Source organism: Leptodactylus fuscus, chromosome 8, assembly GCF_031893055.1.
Source record: "Leptodactylus fuscus isolate aLepFus1 chromosome 8, aLepFus1.hap2, whole genome shotgun sequence".
NCBI lineage: Eukaryota > Metazoa > Chordata > Amphibia > Anura > Leptodactylidae > Leptodactylus > Leptodactylus fuscus.
Window position 1 is genome coordinate 87,441,223 of NC_134272.1, and position 24,023 is coordinate 87,465,245.

The 24,023-nt window shown below is 44.0% G+C and overlaps 1 protein-coding gene across 1 annotated transcript in view; it reads right to left on the reverse strand.

Annotated features, from left to right (window-relative positions):
• Positions 1 to 24,023, reverse strand: part of LOC142216649 (unconventional myosin-X-like) — a 79,569-nt gene that overhangs the window by 19,411 nt on the left and 36,135 nt on the right. Inside the window, exons 5-30 of the mRNA XM_075284638.1 lie at positions 22,763 to 22,891; positions 21,890 to 22,014; positions 20,024 to 20,037; positions 19,815 to 19,899; positions 19,452 to 19,555; positions 17,615 to 17,744; positions 17,358 to 17,476; positions 15,976 to 16,122; positions 15,723 to 15,823; positions 15,149 to 15,215; positions 14,967 to 15,059; positions 14,129 to 14,197; positions 13,883 to 13,965; positions 13,686 to 13,794; positions 13,057 to 13,137; positions 12,715 to 12,839; positions 12,347 to 12,458; positions 6,613 to 6,719; positions 4,003 to 4,293; positions 3,700 to 3,739; positions 2,622 to 3,410; positions 2,215 to 2,338; positions 1,297 to 1,543; positions 1,117 to 1,212; positions 249 to 342; positions 57 to 112 (exon numbers count right to left, since the gene is read on the reverse strand). Coding sequence (XP_075140739.1) covers positions 57 to 112; positions 249 to 342; positions 1,117 to 1,212; positions 1,297 to 1,543; positions 2,215 to 2,338; positions 2,622 to 3,410; positions 3,700 to 3,739; positions 4,003 to 4,293; positions 6,613 to 6,719; positions 12,347 to 12,458; positions 12,715 to 12,839; positions 13,057 to 13,137; positions 13,686 to 13,794; positions 13,883 to 13,965; positions 14,129 to 14,197; positions 14,967 to 15,059; positions 15,149 to 15,215; positions 15,723 to 15,823; positions 15,976 to 16,122; positions 17,358 to 17,476; positions 17,615 to 17,744; positions 19,452 to 19,555; positions 19,815 to 19,899; positions 20,024 to 20,037; positions 21,890 to 22,014; positions 22,763 to 22,891 — 3,537 coding nt within the window. The remainder of the gene's footprint in view (positions 1 to 56; positions 113 to 248; positions 343 to 1,116; positions 1,213 to 1,296; positions 1,544 to 2,214; positions 2,339 to 2,621; positions 3,411 to 3,699; positions 3,740 to 4,002; positions 4,294 to 6,612; positions 6,720 to 12,346; positions 12,459 to 12,714; positions 12,840 to 13,056; positions 13,138 to 13,685; positions 13,795 to 13,882; positions 13,966 to 14,128; positions 14,198 to 14,966; positions 15,060 to 15,148; positions 15,216 to 15,722; positions 15,824 to 15,975; positions 16,123 to 17,357; positions 17,477 to 17,614; positions 17,745 to 19,451; positions 19,556 to 19,814; positions 19,900 to 20,023; positions 20,038 to 21,889; positions 22,015 to 22,762; positions 22,892 to 24,023) is intronic.

Here is a 24,023-nt window from a genome sequence, read left to right on the forward strand (position 1 = left end):
TACAAGGATAATGGACTTACAGAATGGCTAATGTAATATAAGGTAGAGACCATTACCTATCCGGACAGTCTGAGGCGCAGACAGAATCAATAAGCCCCACGTCCAGGGTTCCCTGCAGGAGACACAAAGAAGAAATGGATCCGGCTGTCAGGCCGCAGAGGGACAATGTCTGACCATGGGCGGATTCATCACGCTGGCAGGAATGGAGAGTCCTGAGAAGACGGAGTGACTCACACGCAGACACTTACCACAGCATTCTTGGGGTTGGCTTGTTCATCCCTCATATCTCGCAGCTGTTGGGAGGTCGCGCTGTGAACCCGGCTCAGGACATTGAACCAACCACTGAAAAAGACGACAATGGCTGAGACCAGAGACACCGCCAACAAGTCACAACTGAGGTTACAGGGGGGGGGGGGGTCTGCTCTTACTCAGTGCTTAAGATTGCAGGATAGTTATTACCCAGTTTCTCACCAGTCTTAGAAGACCCAATAGGTCACGTAGATAAGGGTGTGTGCACATGGTGCAGTCGGCTGCAGCACTGGGAATAAAATATTGCATGAAATGTTCATTCAGCTTTTTGGTGCAGTTTCTTAATTTTATGGGAATTACGTTTCAGCTGCACCATGTGACTGAGCCCTAAGGGTTTGTCACAATGAATGTACAAGGTATCGGAGCAGGTTCTGTGACTATGTATCAGCTCACTGCTCCCCTCACTTAGGGCTACGTTGTAGCAAACTCTGCGCAGCGAGACATGTTTGGGGTGTATAGAGGGGTGCGTAGACTTTCATCCTCTGGATATTGACTAGAATGTTTTCAGACTGAAAGCAAAAGCCTTGAAAATGGTGAGAAACTGAAGCCTAGTACATGAGAAAGCTGCAAAATATTAAAGGGGCCTTCCTAAGATAAGGGGCTTACTGACATCGGGATACTCTATCCTCATAGCCAAATCTTCAGTATTAGCAGATTACATCTACAAGGAGTTTGTATGTTCTCCCGTGTCCTATTAGATAATATGGGACCATCTCCTCCCTTGGTAGGGCAGATCCAGCTCGCCTATATTCAGCAGATTGTGTGTCTGATCGCACGTGCTCTATCGGAGTATACTGCAGCCTTTACCTCGCATCTTCAGGAGTCTCCGCCACAATATGATACGTTCTCTCCTCCGTAACGATATCCAGAGCGTTCTCCTTCTCGTGAATATCTATGATGGCTCTGAAGGACACAACACCCAGGGGTCAGACAGCCATAGTCACTGTGTAATACACCGTGCACACCTCCAGCCATGCTGGGACTCACTTGGCTGTGCGGACATCGATGGTCCCCCTCAGACGTTCTTCACTATCGTTCTCAAAGTACATCAGCTTGGACTCTCGTAGCACAAACCAGCGACGTTTCCAGTTGCGTCGGGACAATGTGGACATCCCACCTCCCTTCTTATACAGCCAGCCTGATTTCAAAGCCTCCTGCTTAGTCCGGAACCACATGAAGGTTTCATCCTTGAGGACGCACCACCGACGCCTCCACATGTTCATGAGGCCACCAGCTGAATGGAGAAGGTCAACACTTAGGAGGATATTTTAACCCAGGTGAACGAAATCCTAGTTTTCATAGTTTAGCGATGTCTATCTAGATACCCCATCCAAGTCCCCTGATTTGTGGGGCACTGAGATGATAACAGGACAAGACTAGAAAATCCCATCATGGAAACCCATTCACTTCTGAGAGCTGCAAAGAGACTGGAGGACCCAGGACATCTATACATTATACAAGCAGCATGAGGACTTCAATGAGAATGTGTAATACTTTATTTCTCCTGTGGAGGCACTGTAGGGGAATTAAACCTGTGCTAATTGGTGCTTGCTCAGATTACAGCACACTTGTCTTGGAGGAGACTCCCAAAAAAAGGGTATGGTCCCCTGGATCTGCCTAATAGGGGAGTTGCCTTGACCAAAAAATGTTCACGACACCCTGAGGCCTGACTCTAGATTTACACTAGCACTGGGATGTCTAACAGGAGGACCACCATAATAGCAGACCCATACGAAGTCCAATGGACACCATTTAGTGTCACGGAGACTCCGACGCAGATGTGAATGTAGCCAAGTATGGATTAGAGAAGATACCTGAGGGTTAAGATGTCTCAGCCGTCGGGTTCAAGGGGAACCTCCTAATAAAAAGGGAATGTTTGTGCTTTAAATTGATCAAACCCATTACCTTTCATATAAAGGTAACTGTGAAAATAGGGCGGGCCCCCTCCATTAAACAGGGTGACACGTGAGGTCATCAGTTCTTCATCGGTGTCAATATGGCTGTCCGCTTCTTCATCACTGTCCAAGAACTACAAGAGAAACGTTGAATAAGCGTCAATAGTCAACACTGGAGGCCTTTATAAGCATTCTGTAATCTCAGCACAAACACTTCCTGCAGAACTCAAGAAAAACACGAAAGTCTAAGTACAGTAACAATAAAAACCTCTACTGTGGCCACTAAAACACAGATGAGCTCAGAAAAGTCAATATAGCAAGTGTACGCAACAGGAACTGTACACATACCAAGCGGAGACGGGACACCAAAGGCTTCTGCTAAAAAGGAGAACTTGCATTTGGGCCTGGAATACTCACCGAGTCCATACTGCCACACTGGGATCCATAGCTACCCGGTTTGGAGATACGAAGGATCTCTTCATCAGTCAGGTGACCATCGCTTGAGTTCCTAGCATCAGCAGAACCTGGTGGACCTTCATCAAACTCTTCATGGTCATAGTCCGATTCCACATCAGGGGGGTAGCTGTAAATAGGCTCCTGGGCCTCCTCGCTATTACTCTGAACGTCTGACAAGCACTGATAAATGCTCTCAGATTTATCAGAGAGGGCGCTGTAAACATCTTGGGTAGATTGAGGCTCTAGAGGAGAGACCTGCGAGTCGGTGGAGTTGCCAGGAATTTGCGTGTAGGTTCCGTTCTCTGAGAAGCTCTCGCTGGTCTTGAAGACATCATCATCTTCCATCAACAACATTGGGGGCGGCGGTGGTAACATCTCATCATCTGCATGAAATCCTTCATCCACCTCCTCCTCAGCCAAAGGTGCCACCAAACTTCCTTCCACATTCATGGTTCCTTCGACACCGTTCTCCAAGCTGTTGGCACTCTCATCCAAGTTTCCAAAGTCCAACAGTTCCAAGAATTCTTGAGCCACTCGCGAGGCTTCCTTCTCTAGCTTATGGATCTGTTCCTCCCGTTGACGCGTCAGTTCATTACGGGTGTCCACGCACGTGATGGACACGCCGTCTATCTTCTGCTGCTGATGCAATTTCTCTATCTCTTTTTCCAGTCTTAAGATCTCGTCCATCTGTCGTTTTTCCTCTTCTTGTAGAAGAATGTTCTCCAGATTCCGAGCTTTCTCCTGCTCTTCCTACAAATAAATATGACAAAGGTTAATACTGTACAGATTTTCGTACCAAATATCTATTGTACATGGAACTATGGTATGGAAAAAGTTATTGGAGAGGTGAAGCCTAGAAGTTCCAACATGGGTCCATCTCTGGTAATAGAACGTCCAAATTCCAGATGGTGTTTTACAGAAGAACTGAGGTCGGCTCTTGTTTTGCCATTATGGTTCTGGATCGTCTTCTAGTCTAGTCCATAAAATTGTCTACGTAAAAATTGGAACCAACTATAAAGAATATATCCATAAGACTAACCTGAGCAGCCCTGAGCTCAGCCTCCAACCTCTCCTGCTCCCTAGAAGAGAACCGAAAAAGAGAATTAGTACATTTTACAAGTCAACCTGAAAACTGTAGAGGACTTCAAAGAAGTTGCCGATGTTTTCGGATAGACGTTAGGAACAACATGCCCATGGTGTTCCCAATGACACCAATGGTACATCCCTTCCAAAACAGGCCATACTGGCCCATAGTAAGCACACAGTGGGGAGAAGGACATGAATTGAGGTACAACCAATCGGCAAAGGTAAAGAGAATTCCAAGTCTTGGGTGACCCATTACCTTCTCTCTTCTTCTTCTCGCCTTTTTCGCTCTTCCTCCATCTTTCTTTGCTCTTCCAGTTCTTGCCTTCGTCTTTCCTCCTCTTCTTTCCTCTTTCTCTCTTCCTCTTCTCGTCGCCTCCTCTCCTCCTCCAGCATTTGCTGATACAGGCGTCTCGCAGTCCTCCCGCGCCAGTGCTTCTGAAGTTGCAGAGCAGAGTGTTGGAGCTTGAGGTACCTTGTTTTCCAGAAATGTGCGCGATAATTCTTCTGAATTGTGATGATGCTGAGACGCACGTGCTTATAATGTTTCCTGCAAGATGGGAGAGCGGAAGTTAGAGAGTGGATGTATTCCACCAAAGACATTGTCAATATGTAAATCCAATTTCCTGCTATTCTGTGGTTCTAAAGTCTCCTTGACCTACAGAAACTTATTCTACAAGTCACAAGGAAGATTATTTTATATAGACTAAACCGAAAGCTCTGTACATACCACATACATAGGAGCAGTATTATAGTAGTTATATTCTTGTACATAGGAGTAGTATTATAGTAGTTATATTCTTGTACATAGGAGTAGTATTATAGTAGTTATATTCTTGTACATAGGAGGTAGTATTATAGTAGTTATATTCTTGTACATAGGAGTAGTATTATAGTAGTTATATTCTTGTACATAGGAGTAGTATTATAGTAGTTATATTCTTGTACATAGAAGTAGTATTATAGTAGTTATATTCTTGTACATAGGAGGTAGTATTATAGTAGTTATATTCTTGTACATAGGAGTAGTATTATATTAGTTATATTATTGTACATAGGAGGTAGTATTATAGTAGTTATATTCTTGTACATAGGAGCAGTATTATAGTAGTTATATTCTTGTACATAGGAGCAGTATTATAGTAGTTATATTCTTGTACATAGGAGTAGTATTATAGTAGTTATATTCTTGTACATAGGAGTAGTATTATAGTAGTTATATTCTTGTACATAGGAGCAGTATTATAGTAGTTATATTCTTGTACATAGGAGTAGTATTATAGTAGTTATATTCTTGTACATAGAAGGTAGTATTATAGTAGTTATATTCTTGTACATAGTTATATTCTTGTACATAGGAGGTAGTATTATAGTAGTTATATTCTTGTACATAGGAGCAGTATTATAGTAGTTATATTCTTGTACATAGGAGCAGTATTATAGTAGTTATATTCTTGTACATAGGAGGTAGTATTATAGTAGTTATATTCTTGTACATAGGAGGTAGTATTATAGTAGTTATATTCTTGTACATAGGAGGCAGTATTATAGTAGTTATATTCTTGTACATAGGAGTAGTATTATAGTAGTTATATTCTTGTACATAGGAGGTAGTATTATAGTAGTTATATTCTTGTACATAGGAGCAGTATTATAGTAGTTATATTCTTGTACATAGGAGTAGTATTATAGTAGTTATATTCTTGTACATAGGAGCAGCATTATAGTAGTTATATTCTTGTACATAGGAGCAGTATTATAGTAGTTATATTCTTGTATATAGGAGTAGTATTATAGTAGTTATATTCTTGTACATAGGAGCAGTATTATAGTAGTTATATTCTTGTATATAGGAGTAGTATTATAGTAGTTATATTCTTGTACATAGGAGGTAGTATTATAGTAGTTATATTCTTGTACATAGGAGTAGTATTATAGTAGTTATATTCTTGTACATAGGAGTAGTATTATATTAGTTATAGTCTTGTACATAGGAGCAGTATTATATTAGTTACATTCTTGTAACTAAAACCATTACTGTTACCCATGCCTGCAATGAAGCAAATAGATGCATCCTTAAAATCAATCCCCTTAGCTTTACAGACTGACGTACCCTGAACATTCTCTGAGCAATCCTCGATAACAACCCAATTTCACCCCTATTTATGATACTGTACATGGAGGATTCCTAGATAGATGAAGGAGCAGGAAAGCAGAATTGTGCATCTTACACATGACTCATATCGCTTCCTTCATCCCTCTAGCAGCAAACAGTGCACCATCCTGAAACCTATTCCCCTAACAAAAACATTACCTTGTCCTACATCCTGCCCGCTGACCCCAAGTAACAGCCGAGGCTAAAAATAGTCGGACACATTTATCACCATCATCTACCTCCAATCACACGGCCACCAGCTCTGGTCGCTCTGCTCAGTAGTGTGAAGGTCCTTGTGTATTATACATATAGATTTATGCGATAGGGACATTAGACTGTCAGCTCTTGGGATCAGAACGAAAGAATTACAGTAAGACTTAGATAATTTCATCAATAGCGCAAAAATGGTGCAAAGTGAGGCAAACTTTTTCCCAATGGTGCAAGTCCCAAGTCACAGACGCATTTCTCTTCCTTTTAATACCTCGCAGTTACCGAATATTTACACCAATATTCAGCACCAAAAAATGTCGCATTTTTGGACTCCTTATAGCCACCCCTATTATTTCAGACATGGAACAATCTGATTAACCCCACGTGCTCAGGAGTGGGACCAGGTCTGATAAACAGTGCACGGCTCAGCCTGGAAATATCTTCAAGGTCATGAAATCTAACCCTGAGTTCTTGTGACGTGCACGGATAGGACATGAGCCTTACCTGGCAATGTATCCCTGGATGTAAGCTCGGATGACTAAAGCCGCTCTCCTCAGCTCCTGGTCCCGACTCTTCTCCAGACGCTGCTCCAGAGCCTCTTTGAGGAACACCTGTGGGTGAGCAAAGACACCCTGTAAGGGAGGTGACGGCAGCCATATGACAGGTGGGAACCGCAGCGGTGTGGACTGACACTCCAGACTAGGATTTGCCTCTCACCCTTCTGGCAATGAGAAAAGTCAGGAGCTATGGGGAGGGGTTGAGCAGAGGAGGAGTAGGGGGTGATCGAAAGATATGAGTCAGTCAGCTGAAGCTGGCCACCACTCAGAAGGGCATGCAGCAGATTACATAGGACGGAATAGCGGAGCACAAAGATGAAGCAGAGTTTGTCGAGTTTATGCATCATATGTAGCAGAGCCGGATGTAGCAGAGGCTCTCAGACATAACAGAGTTTTTCATATGCAACAGAGAAGTGTTGGTCAGATCCATCAATGCTTGTTATGTGCAGCAAAGAAATAAAGTTGTCAGCGGCCACAATGCATCATATGTAGCAGAGCTGAACTTCTCCTTCATTTACATGATGTAGTAGACTGAGCTGCAGTCCTATGTAAAACCACAAATCTATTAGGATTTATATCACAGATGACTCCGCACTGCACTTATGTAGCAGTGCAGAGTTGGTCATGGATTCCGGCATTGTGTCAAGTGACAAACTCAGCTCTGCTATGGCTGCATAGGACACACACACAGGAAGGGAGGGACGATGGGACATACAGTAGGAATGCACACAGGATGGGGGAAAGACACAGGAGACAGAGATGGGTTTGCAGGAAAATCCACAGAGACACAACCCAAGGTTGTATATAAGATACACCCGAGACAAGGCAAACCAGTCACAGACTCCCCCAATAAAGAACAGAGACCAAGGAGAGATGACGAGGATATACAGGCGCAATGATCTGCAGGCATACACACCAGGGGTACAGGCGCAATGATCTGCAGGCATACACACCAGGGGTACAGGTGCAATGATCTGCATGCACACACATCAGGGATACAGGCGCAATGGTCTGCAGGCATACACACCAGGGATACAGACGCAATGATCTGCAGGCATACACACCAGAGGATATACAGGCGCAATCATCTGCAGACATACACACCAGAGGATATACAGGTGCAATGATCTGCAGGCATACACACCAGAGAATATGCAGGTGCAATGATCTGCAGGCATACACACCAGAGGATACACAGGCGCAATGATCTGCAGGCACACACACCAGGGGTACAGGCGCAATGATCTGCAGGCATACATACCAGGGATACAGACGCAATGATCTGCAGGCATACACACCAGAGGATATACAGGCGCAATGATCTGCAGGCATACACACCAGGGGTACAGGCACAATGATCTGCAGGCATACACACCAGGGGTACAGGTGCAATGATCTGCATGCACACACATCAGGGATACAGGCGCAATGGTCTGCAGGCATACACACCAGGGATACAGACGCAATGATCTGCAGGCATACACACCAGAGGATATACATGCGCAATCATCTGCAGACATACACACCAGAGGATATACAGGTGCAATGATCTGCAGGCATACACACCAGAGAATATGCAGGTGCAATGATCTGCAGGCATACACACCAGAGGATACACAGGCGCAATGATCTGCAGGCACACACACCAGGGGTACAGGCGCAATGATCTGCAGGCATACACACCAGGGGTACAGGCGCAATGATCTGCAGGCATACACACCAGGGGTACAGGTGCAATGATCTGCATGCACACACATCAGGGATACAGGCGCAATGGTCTGCAGGCATACACACCAGGGATACAGACGCAATGATCTGCAGGCATACACACCAGAGGATATACAGGCGCAATCATCTGCAGACATACACACCAGAGGATATACAGGTGCAATGATCTGCAGGCATACACACCAGAGAATATGCAGGTGCAATGATCTGCAGGCATACACACCAGAGGATACACAGGCGCAATGATCTGCAGGCACACACACCAGGGGTACAGGCGCAATGATCTGCAGGCATACATACCAGGGATACAGACGCAATGATCTGCAGGCATACACACCAGAGGATATACAGGCGCAATGATCTGCAGGCATACACACCAGGGATACAGACGCAATGATCTGCAGGCATACACACCAGAGGATATACAGGCGCAATGATCTGCAGGCATACACACCAGGGGTACAGGCACAATGATCTGCAGGCATACACACCAGGGGTACAGGCACAATGATCTTCAGGCATACACACCAGGGATACAGGCACAATGATCTGCAGGCATACACACCAAGGGTACAGGCACAATGATCTGCAGGCATACACACCAGGGGTACAGGCGCAATGATCTGCAGGCATACACACCAGGGATACACACCAAAGGATATACAGATGCAATTATCTGCAGGCACACACACCAGAGGATATACAGGCGCAATGATCTGCAGGCATACACACCAGAGGATATACAAGCGCAATGATCTGCAGGCAGAGACACCAGGGGTACAGGCGCAATGATCTGCAAGCACACACACCAGGGGTGCAGGCGCAATGATCTGCAGGCATACACACCAGAGGCTATACAGGCACATACACCAGGGGTACAGGCGCAATGATCTGCAGGCACACACACTAGGGGTACAGGCAGAATGCTCTGCAGGCATACACACCAGAGGATATACAGGCAGAATGCTCTGCAGGCATACACACCAGAGGATATACAGGCAGAATGCTCTGCAGGCATACACACCAGAGGATATACAGGCACAATGATCTGCAGGCATACACACCAGAGGATATACAGGCACAATGATCTGCAGGCATACACACCAGAGGATATACAGGCAGAATGATCTGCAGGCATACACACCAGAGGATATACAGGCACAATGATCTGCAGGCGTACACACCAGAGGATATACAGGCACAATGATCTGCAGGCGTACACACCAGGGGTACAGGCGCAATGATCTGCAGGCATACACACCAGAGGATATACAGGCACAATGATCTGCAGGCGTACACACCAGGGGTACAGGCACAATGATCTGCAGGCATACACACCAGGGGTACAGGCACTAGTAGATGGCACTGCCCAGCCGCTCTCATTACCCTCCAAGTTGCATTTTGCTCTCTATACTGTACAAGGGATTGCAGCTGTTTTATTTGGTTAAAAAAATATGACAAAGAATCTGCCCCCCTCCTTGTGCTCCCGGCTTCCTTCCAGAAGTTGTTCCTTCCGTTCACAAACAATCGACGGGAGAAAAAGCACATGGAGCAGAGTCAATGAGCTGGCTGCAAGTAGGTGCAAGTGTGTATGTTATATAGAGCAAGGTGGGAAAGGGTCACCCAGTGCCGAAAACCAGAACATGACTGGCCAGGGCAATAGAGGAGACCCTAAAGCCCGTCGTATCCTAAAGGGGTTGTCTGGGTACGAAACCTTACAATTTGGAATTAATAAAGCAATGCTGGATGGTCGGAGGTACAGATTTTAAATTTTTTTAATGGCATTTGTAGGGGTCTTTATAAGTATTTTCCATAGGAACCCCTTTAATTTGATGCAAATGGCTGAGAAGCCGACTAAAGTAACAATGGGGAATAGAAGTAACAATGCGGCGTATGTTGGCCCGAACGGAATCCCATGTGCAGATGTGAACCGGGCCCGATACATTTCTCCTGCACTGATACATTGTTTCATGTGCTGCTGATGTGTTTAACTCACAGAGCATTGTCTAGACTGGATGCAACTGTGACAAACCCTCAGCTATGATACGTATTAGACCTCTGGATGTAAACAATGCCAGCAAACAGAGATCCTCAAGATTTATTCTGTATTATGACCCAATTTTAGTAAATGATGTGCACGGAACATCGAGGTGCAAAAAATTGCACAAATGATAAATGGCAACAATAGACCATTAGAAGGTGCAGAAGTTTTTATTATGCAAGGACTGCACTTCATTGACCTCAGCCGGGGATATGTAGCAGAGCCGTGTGCTCCTCAGCGGGCTGCGTGACAATGTGACAGTATCAGCTCCTTACGGAGGACGGACGCTGCACAATAAGGGTTAAGATCAATATTAACTGCAATAACACTTCTGGGCTGTTACAAGAACACGTCCCATTGAAAGCTCGAATGCGAATACACAAAAGGCGCAGCCTGTGACCTTGAGCAGAACAAAGAGGGCTTTCTGTGCGGCGTGCCCGAGGCTACGAGCTCCAGATCCCATCCACAATACCCCAGTGTAACTATTCAGGCATGGCAGGCATCCACCAGCTCCCGACTTGTGCCACCCAACTGGGGCATGCTCCATGTGATTCCCCGACGGCTCTCTTTGACATATGTCCACGTGATGTCACCTCGCCCATGACCCGCACAAAGCCCTTGTACCTCCTTCGCCCACTGCTTCATACCACAGGGTGGAGCCAGCGCCGTCACAGGGCAAACAAATCAGTCATGGCGGTTTATCACTTATAACAAAGTGACTGTCTCTCCGCGCAGAAACAATGCTCGCTTCATAGCCGGCAGAATGAGAGATGTGACATTTCATCAGAAGAGTCAACGCCAATAAAAAGCCACAAAGCCATTTACTGCAAGTGAGACTGCACTGAGCGTCAGCTGTTGGAGGACTACAAGTACCAGCTCTGCTACATATGATGTGCGCTCCAACCAAACTGAAAAGCCAAAGCTTAGCTGTACAACGGAGGTATTGTGGAAGAGTCTTGTCGCATAAACTATACACTGGCCATCCACCAGTGACCTATATAATTGTGTGTGCCAGTGATGTCACATTCAGACACGTCTCTTTTGCAGATCAGTCCCATTTTAGTGAATGGGGCTGAGCTGCAATACCAGGCACAGCCACTATACAATGTACAGCGCTAAGCCAAGTATGAAGTGATGAGGCCGCAGCGCTCCTCTGATTGCTATAGACTCTCAAAAAGCAGATTGATGGGGGTGCCAGGATTCGGACCTCACTAATTCGATATTAAGACCTATCCTAAGTAAAGATCATCAATATGCAAGTCCCAGAAAACACCTTTTAAGATCTTAATGCATCTCTAAAGCAGTCAGAGCTCTCTTTTTCTGATACAGTGCTCCAAATCTCCTGCGCAATAACATTACAGCTGCCTGTAGTCACCACTAGGGGGAGCTCTATATAAATAAGTGCCCTCTAGTGGTGGTTGTAGGTAGCATTCTAATGTTTAAAGTTACTCACTCTCTGATATTGGTGTCCTACTCTTAAGATAGGTCATCGATATTAAGTCGGCAAGGGTCTGACACCCGGGACCCCTGCAGATTCATTGCTTCCAGAACAGTACGACTCCTGGTAATGTTTACATGCTGGGAGCCACCGTGGTGTAGAGGCGGCTTTGGATACTACAACACTGTCCAAATGAAGTCTATGGAGCAGAGCTGCAGTACCTAAAGTCGCCACTACAGATTAGTACAGCAAGTGAGCAGCATGTAAACCTTAGAGTCGTGTGATCTCAGAGAGGCTGATCTGCTGGGTCCAGTTTGTTGGATCCTTGCAGATCTGATAGGGATGACCTATCTTAAGGGTAGGCCTTAATATTAGAATAAGGGCCAAGTGTCAGACTGCACAGCGTTACCTCACAGAGCATTGTGTAGACCGGATACAACGTTATAACACCCCATTATATATTACAGATTATACCTTCGTCTTTCCAAGCTGCCATTCTTTCTTGGAGTCATCGAAGGTCTGCAGGAAAGCCGCACATCTCCCCCGATCGTCGCTCCCGCTAATATTCTTCAGAAGCATCTTATATCTATGTGCAGAAAATATCTAGTGTCCGTATTAGATGAAGATGCCACAGGGTGCCATATAGCTATAGCTATAATACTCCTATATAGATTATGGGGCGTCAGTATATCAGCTCTGCAATATCCTCACACACTTCCGGTTTCAGTTCTTCACCATTTTCAATACCTCCGCTTGCCGTCAGTGAATGGCGATATTCTTACTGGTTTGAGCTGATGGTCATAGGGGTTAATACAAAGGGCAAATGATCCTGATGTGCTCACCTACTCATGAAGTCGGGGTACTGCCTGCGTACGGGGTACCCGGCCCTCCTGATCTTCACCGTCTCCAACATCCCGGAGTATCTCAGCTGATTGAGGACCACGTCCGGGCTGAACTTATCCGGCAGCTGAAACAAAAAAAATAATAAAAATGACTAAAGGGTTAAAAACATACGTCACCAAATATTGATCTGAACCCTATATTTTTAATTGCCACTTATTTAAAGGAGTTTGTCCAGGAAAGACATGGACGCCGGGGAAGCAGAAACAGCGCAGGGTCTTGTTGCGGCGGACGTTTGAATGGGGGTAGTAGTCCCGGGGTAGATGGGCAAGGGCTGTACTCACCTTCTCCGTATTGGGTTTGATGCAGCGGATGAAGAAGGGGTTCGAGGTATTGAGCATGGCCATGAGGGAATGGAGGGATTCCTAAAAAAACATAGAAAAATAGCATCATGAACTATAATAGTAGAGCAAGGTCCAGGGGTGTCACTTCAGGGGTCTAGAGGGTGCACCCTGGCCCATAAGGTGTCACTTCCCAATATAATCAGGCCAGTACTATATAGGACGCACTAGTTAGAGGATCTGGTACAGATTTTGTGAGGCCACAATCCAAAAGTGCGGTGAAGTTTCTGTACCCTGTAGCCTCCATAAAGTGAATCTCCGCCTCGTATTATCGCTTCATTTTAGCTCCAAATTTCCGTGTGGATTGACAGTGCTGTGTTTTAGATACAGAGCTCTTCTCCTGGTTGTGCAGGTCACAAATTGTTGCGTCTTTGAGTCCTCTGGTTTATTATATTGCATTTAACAAAAGAATGCAGTGAGCGCCCCCTAGTGGCTGCCGGCAGACACAATATCATGCTATGTCTAAGCAGGGGTTTTGGTGCTCTGTATCAGCCATATAATATAGAGAATATTTTCTCCTATAAGAGGAGGACATGGAGATCGGGAAGTAGAAATATCACCACATCACTTACCCTGAACTGAGAACTGACTGTCGGCTTCTTCTTCTGCGTCCCCATCTTCAGCGTTTCCTCCCCACATCTACTGGAGACTTTTTCAAAGAGGTCGTAGATAAAATCCAACCTAAGTAATGGAGAGATAAGCGGATGGGTAAATTCTGTGTCAGACGTGGGTCCGATATCCCCTTGGGGAAGATCCATAATGATCTTACCTGCTGTCTCTCAGCATGTTCAAGATGTCATCACGGAACGTGTCCCTGTTCTTTTCCAGGAAGCCGGTCACTTCATACGTGACCTAAAGGGCCAGCGAAGACAGAATCAGACCATAGGCCATAGCGCAGCGCAGGCTGCCCCATAGCCTCCTAGCATAGGCCGTCATTCCAGCCGCCCGGCGCGGGCAGACACTGTTCCTTTTGTTCCAAACTACAGGATGATGCAAAATATTTAGGCACACTTACCTCGCCTGCATAGTGCTTGATGCCAAACTGGTTCTCCGTTACCCTCGGCTTCACATAATGTGGGTTATTCTGGGGCACAAACAGAACATACATATTATATATAGTATATACGTCTGCAGTAGAGACTGGTGGAACATAAAGACTTCAGTCTGCAGACGCCCCTATAGACCTTTCAGTATATGGATTTATTGATCTCACTACAACTCCTATTAGCGGCAGACATACAGACGTTTACCATTAAGGTTTTCCAGAACTAAATATATTATTGATATATCCAAAGAATGGTTCATCAATATTAAAAAAATTAAAAAAAAAAAACCAAAAACAATCAGTGAGGTCTTAGGATCCCTGGCGATCAGCAGTTTGCAGAGCTTGCACGGCTTGGATAACCTCTACTTTCTCTACTTAGGCCAGTGATAACACATCCATTGGTCACAAGGCCATGCTGCAACTCAGTCCTATTCAAATCAATGAGGCTGAGCTGCAATACCAAGCACAGCCACTATAGAATGTACGGCGCTGTGCTTGGAAGCAGTGCTGATGACGCAACACCACCTATCTGCTGATCTGTAGTGGTGCTGGGTGTAAGATCCCCACCAATATAATACTGGCGACCTATCCTAAGGACAAGTGATTAATACAGTTTTGGAGAACCTCTTTAAACTAGGTTTTTGCCCTCACTGTTTCAATATAAGAGCACTAAAGCAGCTATAACGGTGTTAAGGAACTTATTGTTGCAGCATTTTGGACCTACAAACCGCTGATATACTGTCAGGATACTACGGACATGACACAGTACACAGAGGGATCAGTAGGGGGCAGTATAAAGAGCACTTACTGCATGCTGGTTATGGAGCTTCTCCAGCAGGGTGAAGTCTGTGCCTTTGGGAAACCGACTCTCCTCATTGATCAAGGCCAACAATCCCAGTTTCTATATAGGCGACAGGAGAGAGAGGTGTGAGGTATGGCGGGCAGGACAGGCAAGGACGTCGCTTCTTCTAGACACAGCTCAGATCTCACCTTCTCCACTAGATCCAAGCATTCTGCATTATCCATCCAGTCAATGGCTTCCCAGTGTATGCCTTCCCTGCAACACAAGCAGTCAGCGTATATGGAATAGTAAGTGTAACATCCTGACCTACTTTCATACAGCTGAGGGTTTGTTACAATAGATTAGCAAATCTCTGATCAAATTTTTTTTTAAAAAAAAAAATTTAAATTTAAATTTTTTTTTTAAAAAATCAACAGCGACCCTCCTTTTGTCCCAACTCTAGGCTAACCACTCGGATCTCCAACAAATCTAAAGAATCAACTTTGTAAATTCTGTCAATAGACAACAGACTACAAACAAACCCTGCGTTCTAACGACCCAATTCTTACTAACACCCATGTGATAGGCAATGTGGGAAGTAATGGGACGCAGCATCAGACGACACAGGATTTGCTTGCAGTCTGTTTCGATGAAAAGGCATAGCTCTGCACAAGGGCTGCAGACACAAAACGATAGGACAGGTTTCATGAAAACCATTTGCAAAGTGGCTTTGTTTTCTGTATTCAATGCCTTGGCGCCATGGAAATCCTCGCGTTCTCTTACCGGTTATACTCCAGCTGTTCCAGGGAAAAGATGTGTTTATTGAAATATTCCTGGAGCTTCTCATTGGCGTAATTGATATTAAACTGCTCAAAGCGGTTCACCTGGACAGAAACAAGAAAATAATCAGTATAAGATATGAAAAGTAACTATTTACACAATTACTCAAATTTTTTTTTGTGGAAATTGTGCAAAATTCTGTAAAAATAAGCGGGGTTCCCCTTTAAGATCACTCAATTATTTTTTTTTCAATTACCTGGAAGTTTTCAAATCCAAAAATATCCAGAATCCCGATAGACTTGAAGTTTTCCTTTCCCTTAATACGAGCATTTATTTTGCCCAGCAGCCAGGAGAAGCACTGGGCATAGAGCGCCATCGCCAGGGAGTCTCGGGAATCTATAGCCTGGAGAAGACACAGAAAATGGAACAGGTCACGACGTAATAATAATAATAATAATAATAATAATAATAATAAATTTTATTTATATAGCGCCAACATATTCCGCAGCGCTGTACAATTTGTAGGGTTCAAAGACAGACAGAGATGCATTACAGAGAAAGTCATTTCACACAATGGGACTGAGGGCCCTGCTCACAAGAGCTTACAATCTATGAGGTAGAGGGGGTGACACAAGAGGTAGCAGGGGCGGCATTGCTTATACAGAGGTCAGACAATGTTGTAATAGAGGTGACTGTTATTACACAAACAAAACTTTGAGCCGTCACCAGTCGTGTCCTGTAACATGTGGATGGAGCTTGGACCTATAAAGTTATCCTGAGATGGCATCATATCATGTGGGGTAATGTGGGAGCGGGGACAGAGGAGGGTTAGATTTTGGGGATTCTAATTATAGTACGGAAGGGTTTGTGTTAGACATTGTGATAGGCCTGTCTGATAAGATGTGTCTTTAGTTTGCATTTGAAGCTGTAGAAATTGGGAGTTAATCTGATTGTCCGGGGTAGAGCATTCCAGAGAAGTGGTGCAGCTCGGGAGAAGTCTTGTATACGAGCGTGGGAGGTTCTGATAATAGAGGATGTAAGTGTTAGGTCATTGAGTGAGCGGAGAGCACGGGTTGGGCGGTAGACAGAGATGAGGGAGGAGATGTAGGGAGGTGCGGCATTATGGAGAGCCTTGTGGGGGAGGGGGAGAACTTTATATTTTATTCTATAATGAATAGGCAGCCAATGTAGTGACTGGCACAGACCCGAGGCATCACTGTAGCGTCTAGCCTGATAGATGAGCCTGGCCGCTGCATTCAGAATAGATTGTAGACGGGAGAGTTTAGTGAGGGGAAGACCGATTAGTAAGGAGTTACAGAAGTCAAGGCGAGAATGAATCAGAGAGACAATAAGTGTCTTTAGTGTATCTCTGGTGAGGAAAGGGCGTATTCTGGAGATGTTTTTGAGGTGGAGGTGACATGAACGTGCGAGTGATTCAACATGAGGGGTGAAGGAAAGGTCTGCGTATATTTTTTGTCATTGTCCCGAGCACCTAAAACGTAAAAACATTGTTGTGAGTCTCCAGCTCCTACGCAGAGCTATGTGTCTCCATGGTAACAGACAACAAACTCTGGTCCAGGTGAGGGGGACGGAAAAATTGGGAATTTTCGTTTAGTAAGAGGGCACCAGAAACCTCACCTGCTCCACCGTGAGGGGCGAACTGATCTCTTCTCCCCGCAAAATCATGGATCGCTGGGTGAGAACTTCTGAAAGCTGGAAGGAATCCAATCCCAAGAGATCGGCCACGTCACTAAGAACTGAATGAGAAAGAAACCATTTAAAGGAAGACTCCGGCTTCATACCGCCATCATATCTCAGAACAGGAACAAGAGATAGTAAAAAGACGGAGGTTCATCCCCACAATCCTTCAGTAAGTCTTAGCACATTCATATCACCTGCTTTGGTTGTGATCTGAGCGCCCCCTGCCGTCATGAACTCCAGATTCCCTAGTTGCAGCGTGCCAGAAAGCAGTTTCCAGACTTCCCGAATTTCTTCATCACTGAAATCCATCACTTGTAGCGCCGTCTGCGTCCGGAAATCAACAATTAATTCAGGGAAGCCACAAGAAGTAGACGGATATTTAAGAGTAGGCCTCAGTGTCTCATCTGTTGGTATGGACCCATAACAACAGATAGAAAGCACATGGACCCATTCACTACATACACATATAGGATTTGAGTGGTGGTGAACCAGCAGAATATTGATGCATCTTTGGATGTGAATAGAGTAGAAGAGTAAACATATGGCTACATACGGTGGCGTAACTAGGAGTTGTGGGGCCCCGTGGCGAACTTTTGAAATGCCCCCCACCCCCACCCGAAGACCTCGACCGACCCCCTCCTACGCATTCCTGCGCGCTCTATTATGCCCCATAGTGGCCCCTGCACACAATACTATCTCCCATAGTGGCCCCTGCACACAATACTATCCCCCATAGTGGCCCCTGCACACAGTATTATGCCCCATAGTGGTTCCTGCACACAGTATTATGCCCCATAGTGGCCCCTGCACACAGTATTATCCCCCATAGTGGCCCCTGCACACAGTATTATCCCCCATAGTGGCCCCTGCACACAGTATTATCCCCCATAGTGGCCCCTGCACACAGTATTATCCCCCATAGTGGCCCCTGCACACAGTATTATCCCCCATAGTGGCCCCTGCACACAGTATTATCCCCCATAGTGGCCCCTGCACACAGTATTATCCCCCATAGTGGCCCCTGCACACAGTATTATCCCCCATAGTGGCCCCTGCACACAGTATTATCCCCCATAGTGGCCCCTGCACACAGTATTATCCCCCATAGTGGCCCCTGCACACAGTATTATCCCCCATAGTGGCCCCTGCACACAGTATTATCCCCCATAGTGGCCCCTGCACACAGTATTATCCCCCATAGTGGCCCCTGCACACAGTATTATCCCCCATAGTGGCCCCTGCACACAGTATTATCCCCCATAGTGGCCCCTGCACACAGTATTATCCCCCATAGTGGCCCCTGCACACAGTATTATCCCCCATAGTGGCCCCTGCACACAGTATTATCCCCTATAGTGTCCCCTGCACACAGTATTATCCCCCATAGTAGCCCCTGTACACAGTATTATCCCCCATAGTGGCCCCTGCACACAGTATTATCCCCCATAGTGGCCCCTGCACACAGTATTATCCCCCATAGTGGCCCCTGCACACAGTATTATCCCCCATAGAGGCCCCTGCAAACAGTATTATCCCCCATAGAGGCCCCTGCAAACAGTTTTATGTCCCACTGTGGACACCCATAAACAATTATTATACTCTGGGGTATTTTCAGACCCCAGAGTATAGTAATTGGAGACCCGGGGGAATAAAAACATTAAAAAAACTACTGTTATTTACCTGTCCCCCGGCTCCTACGCTGTTGGCCTCCGCTGCCGTCCTTCTTCAATGACGTCGGACGTCACATGACCCGGGACGCAGGCCGGGTTCATGTGACGTCAGACAACTAGGAAGGAGGCCTGGCAGGATCGGGGAGAGGTAAGTAACAGTATTTTTTTATGTTTCTTACCTCTCCAGGGCCTCCAATCATTATACTCGGGGGTCTGCAAAGACCCCCCGAGTATAATGATGGCAGTAGTAGCGGCTGTCACCGGGCCCCTAATGTCCCGGGCCCTGTGGCAGCTGCCTCCGCTGCTATGGTGGTAGTTACGCCACTGCCTACATATATCACATGCCTGTCATTGAACTCACCAAGACTTTGTTGTACATATCTTTATCATTGAGCCCTTCGGCGGTGGCGCAGCCAGAGGAGCTGAGGTATTGATAGGAGTGAGGGTCCGAGAGGGAGAGCGCGTCTAAAAAACAGGGGGAGCAAATTACTAAAAAGCAAATCTTACATGGAAGCGCAAAAGTCTATTCTAAATTCTACAACATTCAGGGTTATGTTCCTTGTGGTCAGTAACATGTGGGATACACGGCAACTATGGACGCAACATCCATTGCACGACCATATGTTGCGGTGCTAGAATTTGGCAGAACCTCAGTCTTTGGATAAAGAACATGGCGTCCAGGACCCCAAGCTGGAGTGTAAGATTTGCAATACTCAGACTTTACCTCTTTCCTCCTTATTGGCCCCCGCGAGTAGAGCGTAGAAGATGTGATAGTTCCTCTCTCCGGGACTCTGCCGCGTCACTCGGGTCTACGGGTAGAAATAGGAAACAGAAGCGGGAGGGTGAGAAGTGTTCATGGATTTACCTGCAAGAATAAGTGAGATCCTCACAAAAGAACTACAAGTCCCACAGAACAGAGCGGGATCATCTCACCTTCTCCAGTAAATCTGGTCAACACTTGGTTAAGGAAATTAATAGGAAAAACATAATAATGTATCAGTAAAGTGTAATCTAAGCTGCAGACACTAGGGGGCAGTCATCCTCTGTGCTCTGCACCCTAAGCTCTTACTGACAGATACAAATCATCCACCAAACATACATAGTGTAGGGGTATGTTCACACTACAGAGCAGAGAGGTGTGCTTAATGCGGGATCCGGTGACAATTACAGCCTTTCCACATTAGTTATTGTAACATCTCTTTACGATGCAGCTTTTGACCATCGGAAAATAAATAATGGCCAAACAGTGCGGTTATTGGCTCGGTGGTTGCAGCACAAACTTGCCAAGAAAGTGGCGGAATAGAAACAAAAAAACAGTCTAAGCCCTTCACATTTCCTAAAATCAGAGGTAAAGTAACCGTCATACTCCTGCCGACAAGTGGTTTCATTATTACAGATCAAGACCACAGAGACACGGAAATATAAGAAGGTGATAAATATAGAAGACACGCAGGATGCATCTTGTTATACCGTACAATATCATATACATGAACTCACATCAACACCAGCAGAGATTACACTGAAGTAGTATAGTAGTTATATTCTTGTACATAGGAGTAGTATTATAGTAGTTATATTCTTGTACATAGGAGTAGTATTATAGTAGTTATATTCTTGTACATAGGAGCAGTATTATAGTAGTTATATTCTTGTACATAGGAGTAGTATTATAGTGGTTATATTCTTGTACATAGGAGCAGTATTATAGTAGTTATATTCTTGTACATAGGAGGTAGTATTATAGTAGTTATATTCTTGTACATAGGGGTAGTATTATAGTAGTTATATTCTTGTACATAGGAGGTAGTATTATAGTAGTTATATTCTTGTACATAGGAGGTAGTAGTATTATAGTAGTTATATTCTTGTACATAGGGGTAGTATTATAGTAGTTATATTCTTGTACATAGGAGTAGTATTATAGTAGTTATATTCTTGTACATAGGAGTAGTATTATAGTAGTTATATTCTTGTACATAGGAGCAGTATTATAGTAGTTATATTCTTGTACATAGGAGGTAGTATTATAGTAGTTATATTCTTGTACATAGGAGCAGTATTATAGTAGTTAAATTCTTGTACATAGGAGTAGTATTATAGTAGTTATATTCTTGTACATAGGAGGTAGTATTATAGTAGTTATATTCTTGTACATAGGAGCAGTATTATAGTAGTTATATTCTTGTACATAGGAGGTAGTATTATAGTAGTTATATTCTTGTACATAGGAGGTAGTATTATAGTAGTTATATTCTTGTACATAGGAGGTAGTATTCTAGTAGTTATATTCTTGTACATAGGAGTAGTATTATAGTAGTTATATTCTTGTACATAGGGGCAGTATTATAGTAGTTATATTCTTGTACATGGGAGGTAACATTATAGTAGTTATATTCTTGTATTGGGGGGGGGGGGAGATATTATATTAGTTTTATTCTTGTACCAGACTTAGGAATGTTTATTGCACCACTGATGTTAGTATCAGGTCTCGCAGTCTATTCTGCCTGTACTCGGTGTTATTGCGGCAGCTCGTGCAGTTATTTTTAGCAGACATTGAGTAACGCTCCGATTCCACTTCTGCAGAGAATTCTCATGTGTTAGGTGCAGGTGATGATCTGTTCGGCTGTGGATCTCTGTTGGTTTAGAAAGTGAGAATTGAATTTCTGCTTTCTCTGTATGTGACAATTTTTAAAATGTCCAGTTCCTGTTGGGAGGAAAGTTGTAGTCATTGTGTTCTCTGCATAGATGTCGGCTCCAGCTATATCATGAACCTGTCACTATATGCAGTTAGAAGGATACAGTCCACCACGCGGCCCCCCTGGATGTGGCCCTGCTGGGAGAAGTGCAGCTGGATGAATTTTCCAAAGCGACTGGAATTGTTATTGTAAACAGTCTTGGCGTTTCCAAAAGCTTCGAGGATCGGGCTGTGGAAGGAGAAATAACTCAGAGGGCAAATCCAGAAAATATACACAAATCCAGGGTCATCTATACATATAATCAAGGGACAGTATGGAGGATGCATGAACACAGGGGCATGATCTGTGCGAGGAATGTTTGTACATCCCAGGTCAAAGCAGAAGAACTAAGATTTCTGACACTGACTTACTGAAGGTTAAAAGTCCAGGAATTACATCTATTAATCTTACTACAATCCAGCAGGACACGCCATCGCATAATAGTTTGCTAAAACCTGAATCCTAAATAGTGTGACATTTCTAAGCTCCACCCCTGCTTACTCAGGAACACCCCAGAATAGTTAAACACGCCCCTTTTAACGTAACATTTGTATATATACACCCATTTAGATGTCCGATAACAGGAAGGTCCATTATAAACATTTCTGATACAATTTGATACTTAGTTCATCAGTGTTGTTAACATATCTGCTTGCAGTCAGTGAACAAAGACATTCCGAATCTGAAAACCACCAAACGTGATAAATGTGGGGCTTGTTACAGTGTATCAGATTATCGATACAATCCAAACTGGTTTATGATCCCTGTATACATACAAGTATGGGGCATATTTACTAAGCTAAAGTAAACGCACCACACTGAAATACAAAGTACAGTATAGTAGTACAATACTGAACATCTCCTTATCCAGCTTGGTTGCAAGAAGTACCAGCCTGGTGATCAGAGGCCACTGCGGAGATGATATAGTATTACTGACCTGCTCTCCATGATGGCCTCCTCCACATGTGTCTGATTGTCCCCAACACCGGCACAACTCTGACTCATAGATGACAGAAATTTTAGGAGTAGTTTAGTACTCTCTGTTTTACCAGCACCGCTCTCTCCACTGAAAGAGAAAAAAGTGCTCAGAAGGCAAATATACACAGGAGAGCGGTATTATAGTAGTTATATTCTTGTACATAGGGGCAGTATTATAGTAGTTATATTCTTGTACATAGGAGCAGTATTATAGTAGTTATATTCTTGTACATAGGAGTAGTATTATAGTAGTTATATTCTTGTACATAGGAGGTAGTATTATAGTAGTTATATTCTTGTACATAGGAGGTAGTATTATAGTAGTTATATTCTTGTACATAGGAGGTAGTATTATAGTAGTTATATTCTTGTACATAGGAGTAGTATTATAGTAGTTATATTCTTGTACATAGGAGTAGTATTATAGTAGTTATATTCTTGTACATAGGAGGTAGTATTATAGTAGTTATATTCTCGTACATTGGAGCAGTATTATAGTAGTTATATTCTTGTACATAGGAGGTAGTATTATAGTAGTTATATTCTTGTACATAGGAGCAGTATTATAGTAGTTATATTCTTGTACATAGGAGCAGTATTATGGTAGTTATACTCTTGTACATTGGAGTAGTATTATAGTAGTTATATTCTTGTACATAGGGGGCAGTATTATAGTAGTTATATTCTTGTACATAGGAGCAGTATTATAGTAGTTATATTCTTGTACATAGGAGTAGTATTATAGTAGTTATATTCTTGTACATAGGAGCAGTATTATGGTAGTTATACTCTTGTACATTGGAGTAGTATTATAGTAGTTATATTCTTGTACATAGGGGGCAGTATTATAGTAGTTATATTCTTGTACATAGGAGCAGTATTATAGTAGTTATATTCTTGTACATAGGAGGTAGTATTATAGTAGTTATATTCTTGTACATAGGAGTAGTATTATAGTAGTTATATTCTTGTACATAGGAGCAGTATTATAGTAGTTATATTCTTGTACATAGGAGTAGTATTATAGTAGTTATATTCTTGTACATAGGAGCAGTATTATGGTAGTTATACTCTTGTACATTGGAGTAGTATTATAGTAGTTATATTCTTGTACATAGGGGGCAGTATTATAGTAGTTATATTCTTGTACATAGGAGCAGTATTATAGTAGTTATATTCTTGTACATAGGAGGTAGTATTATAGTAGTTAAATTCTTGTA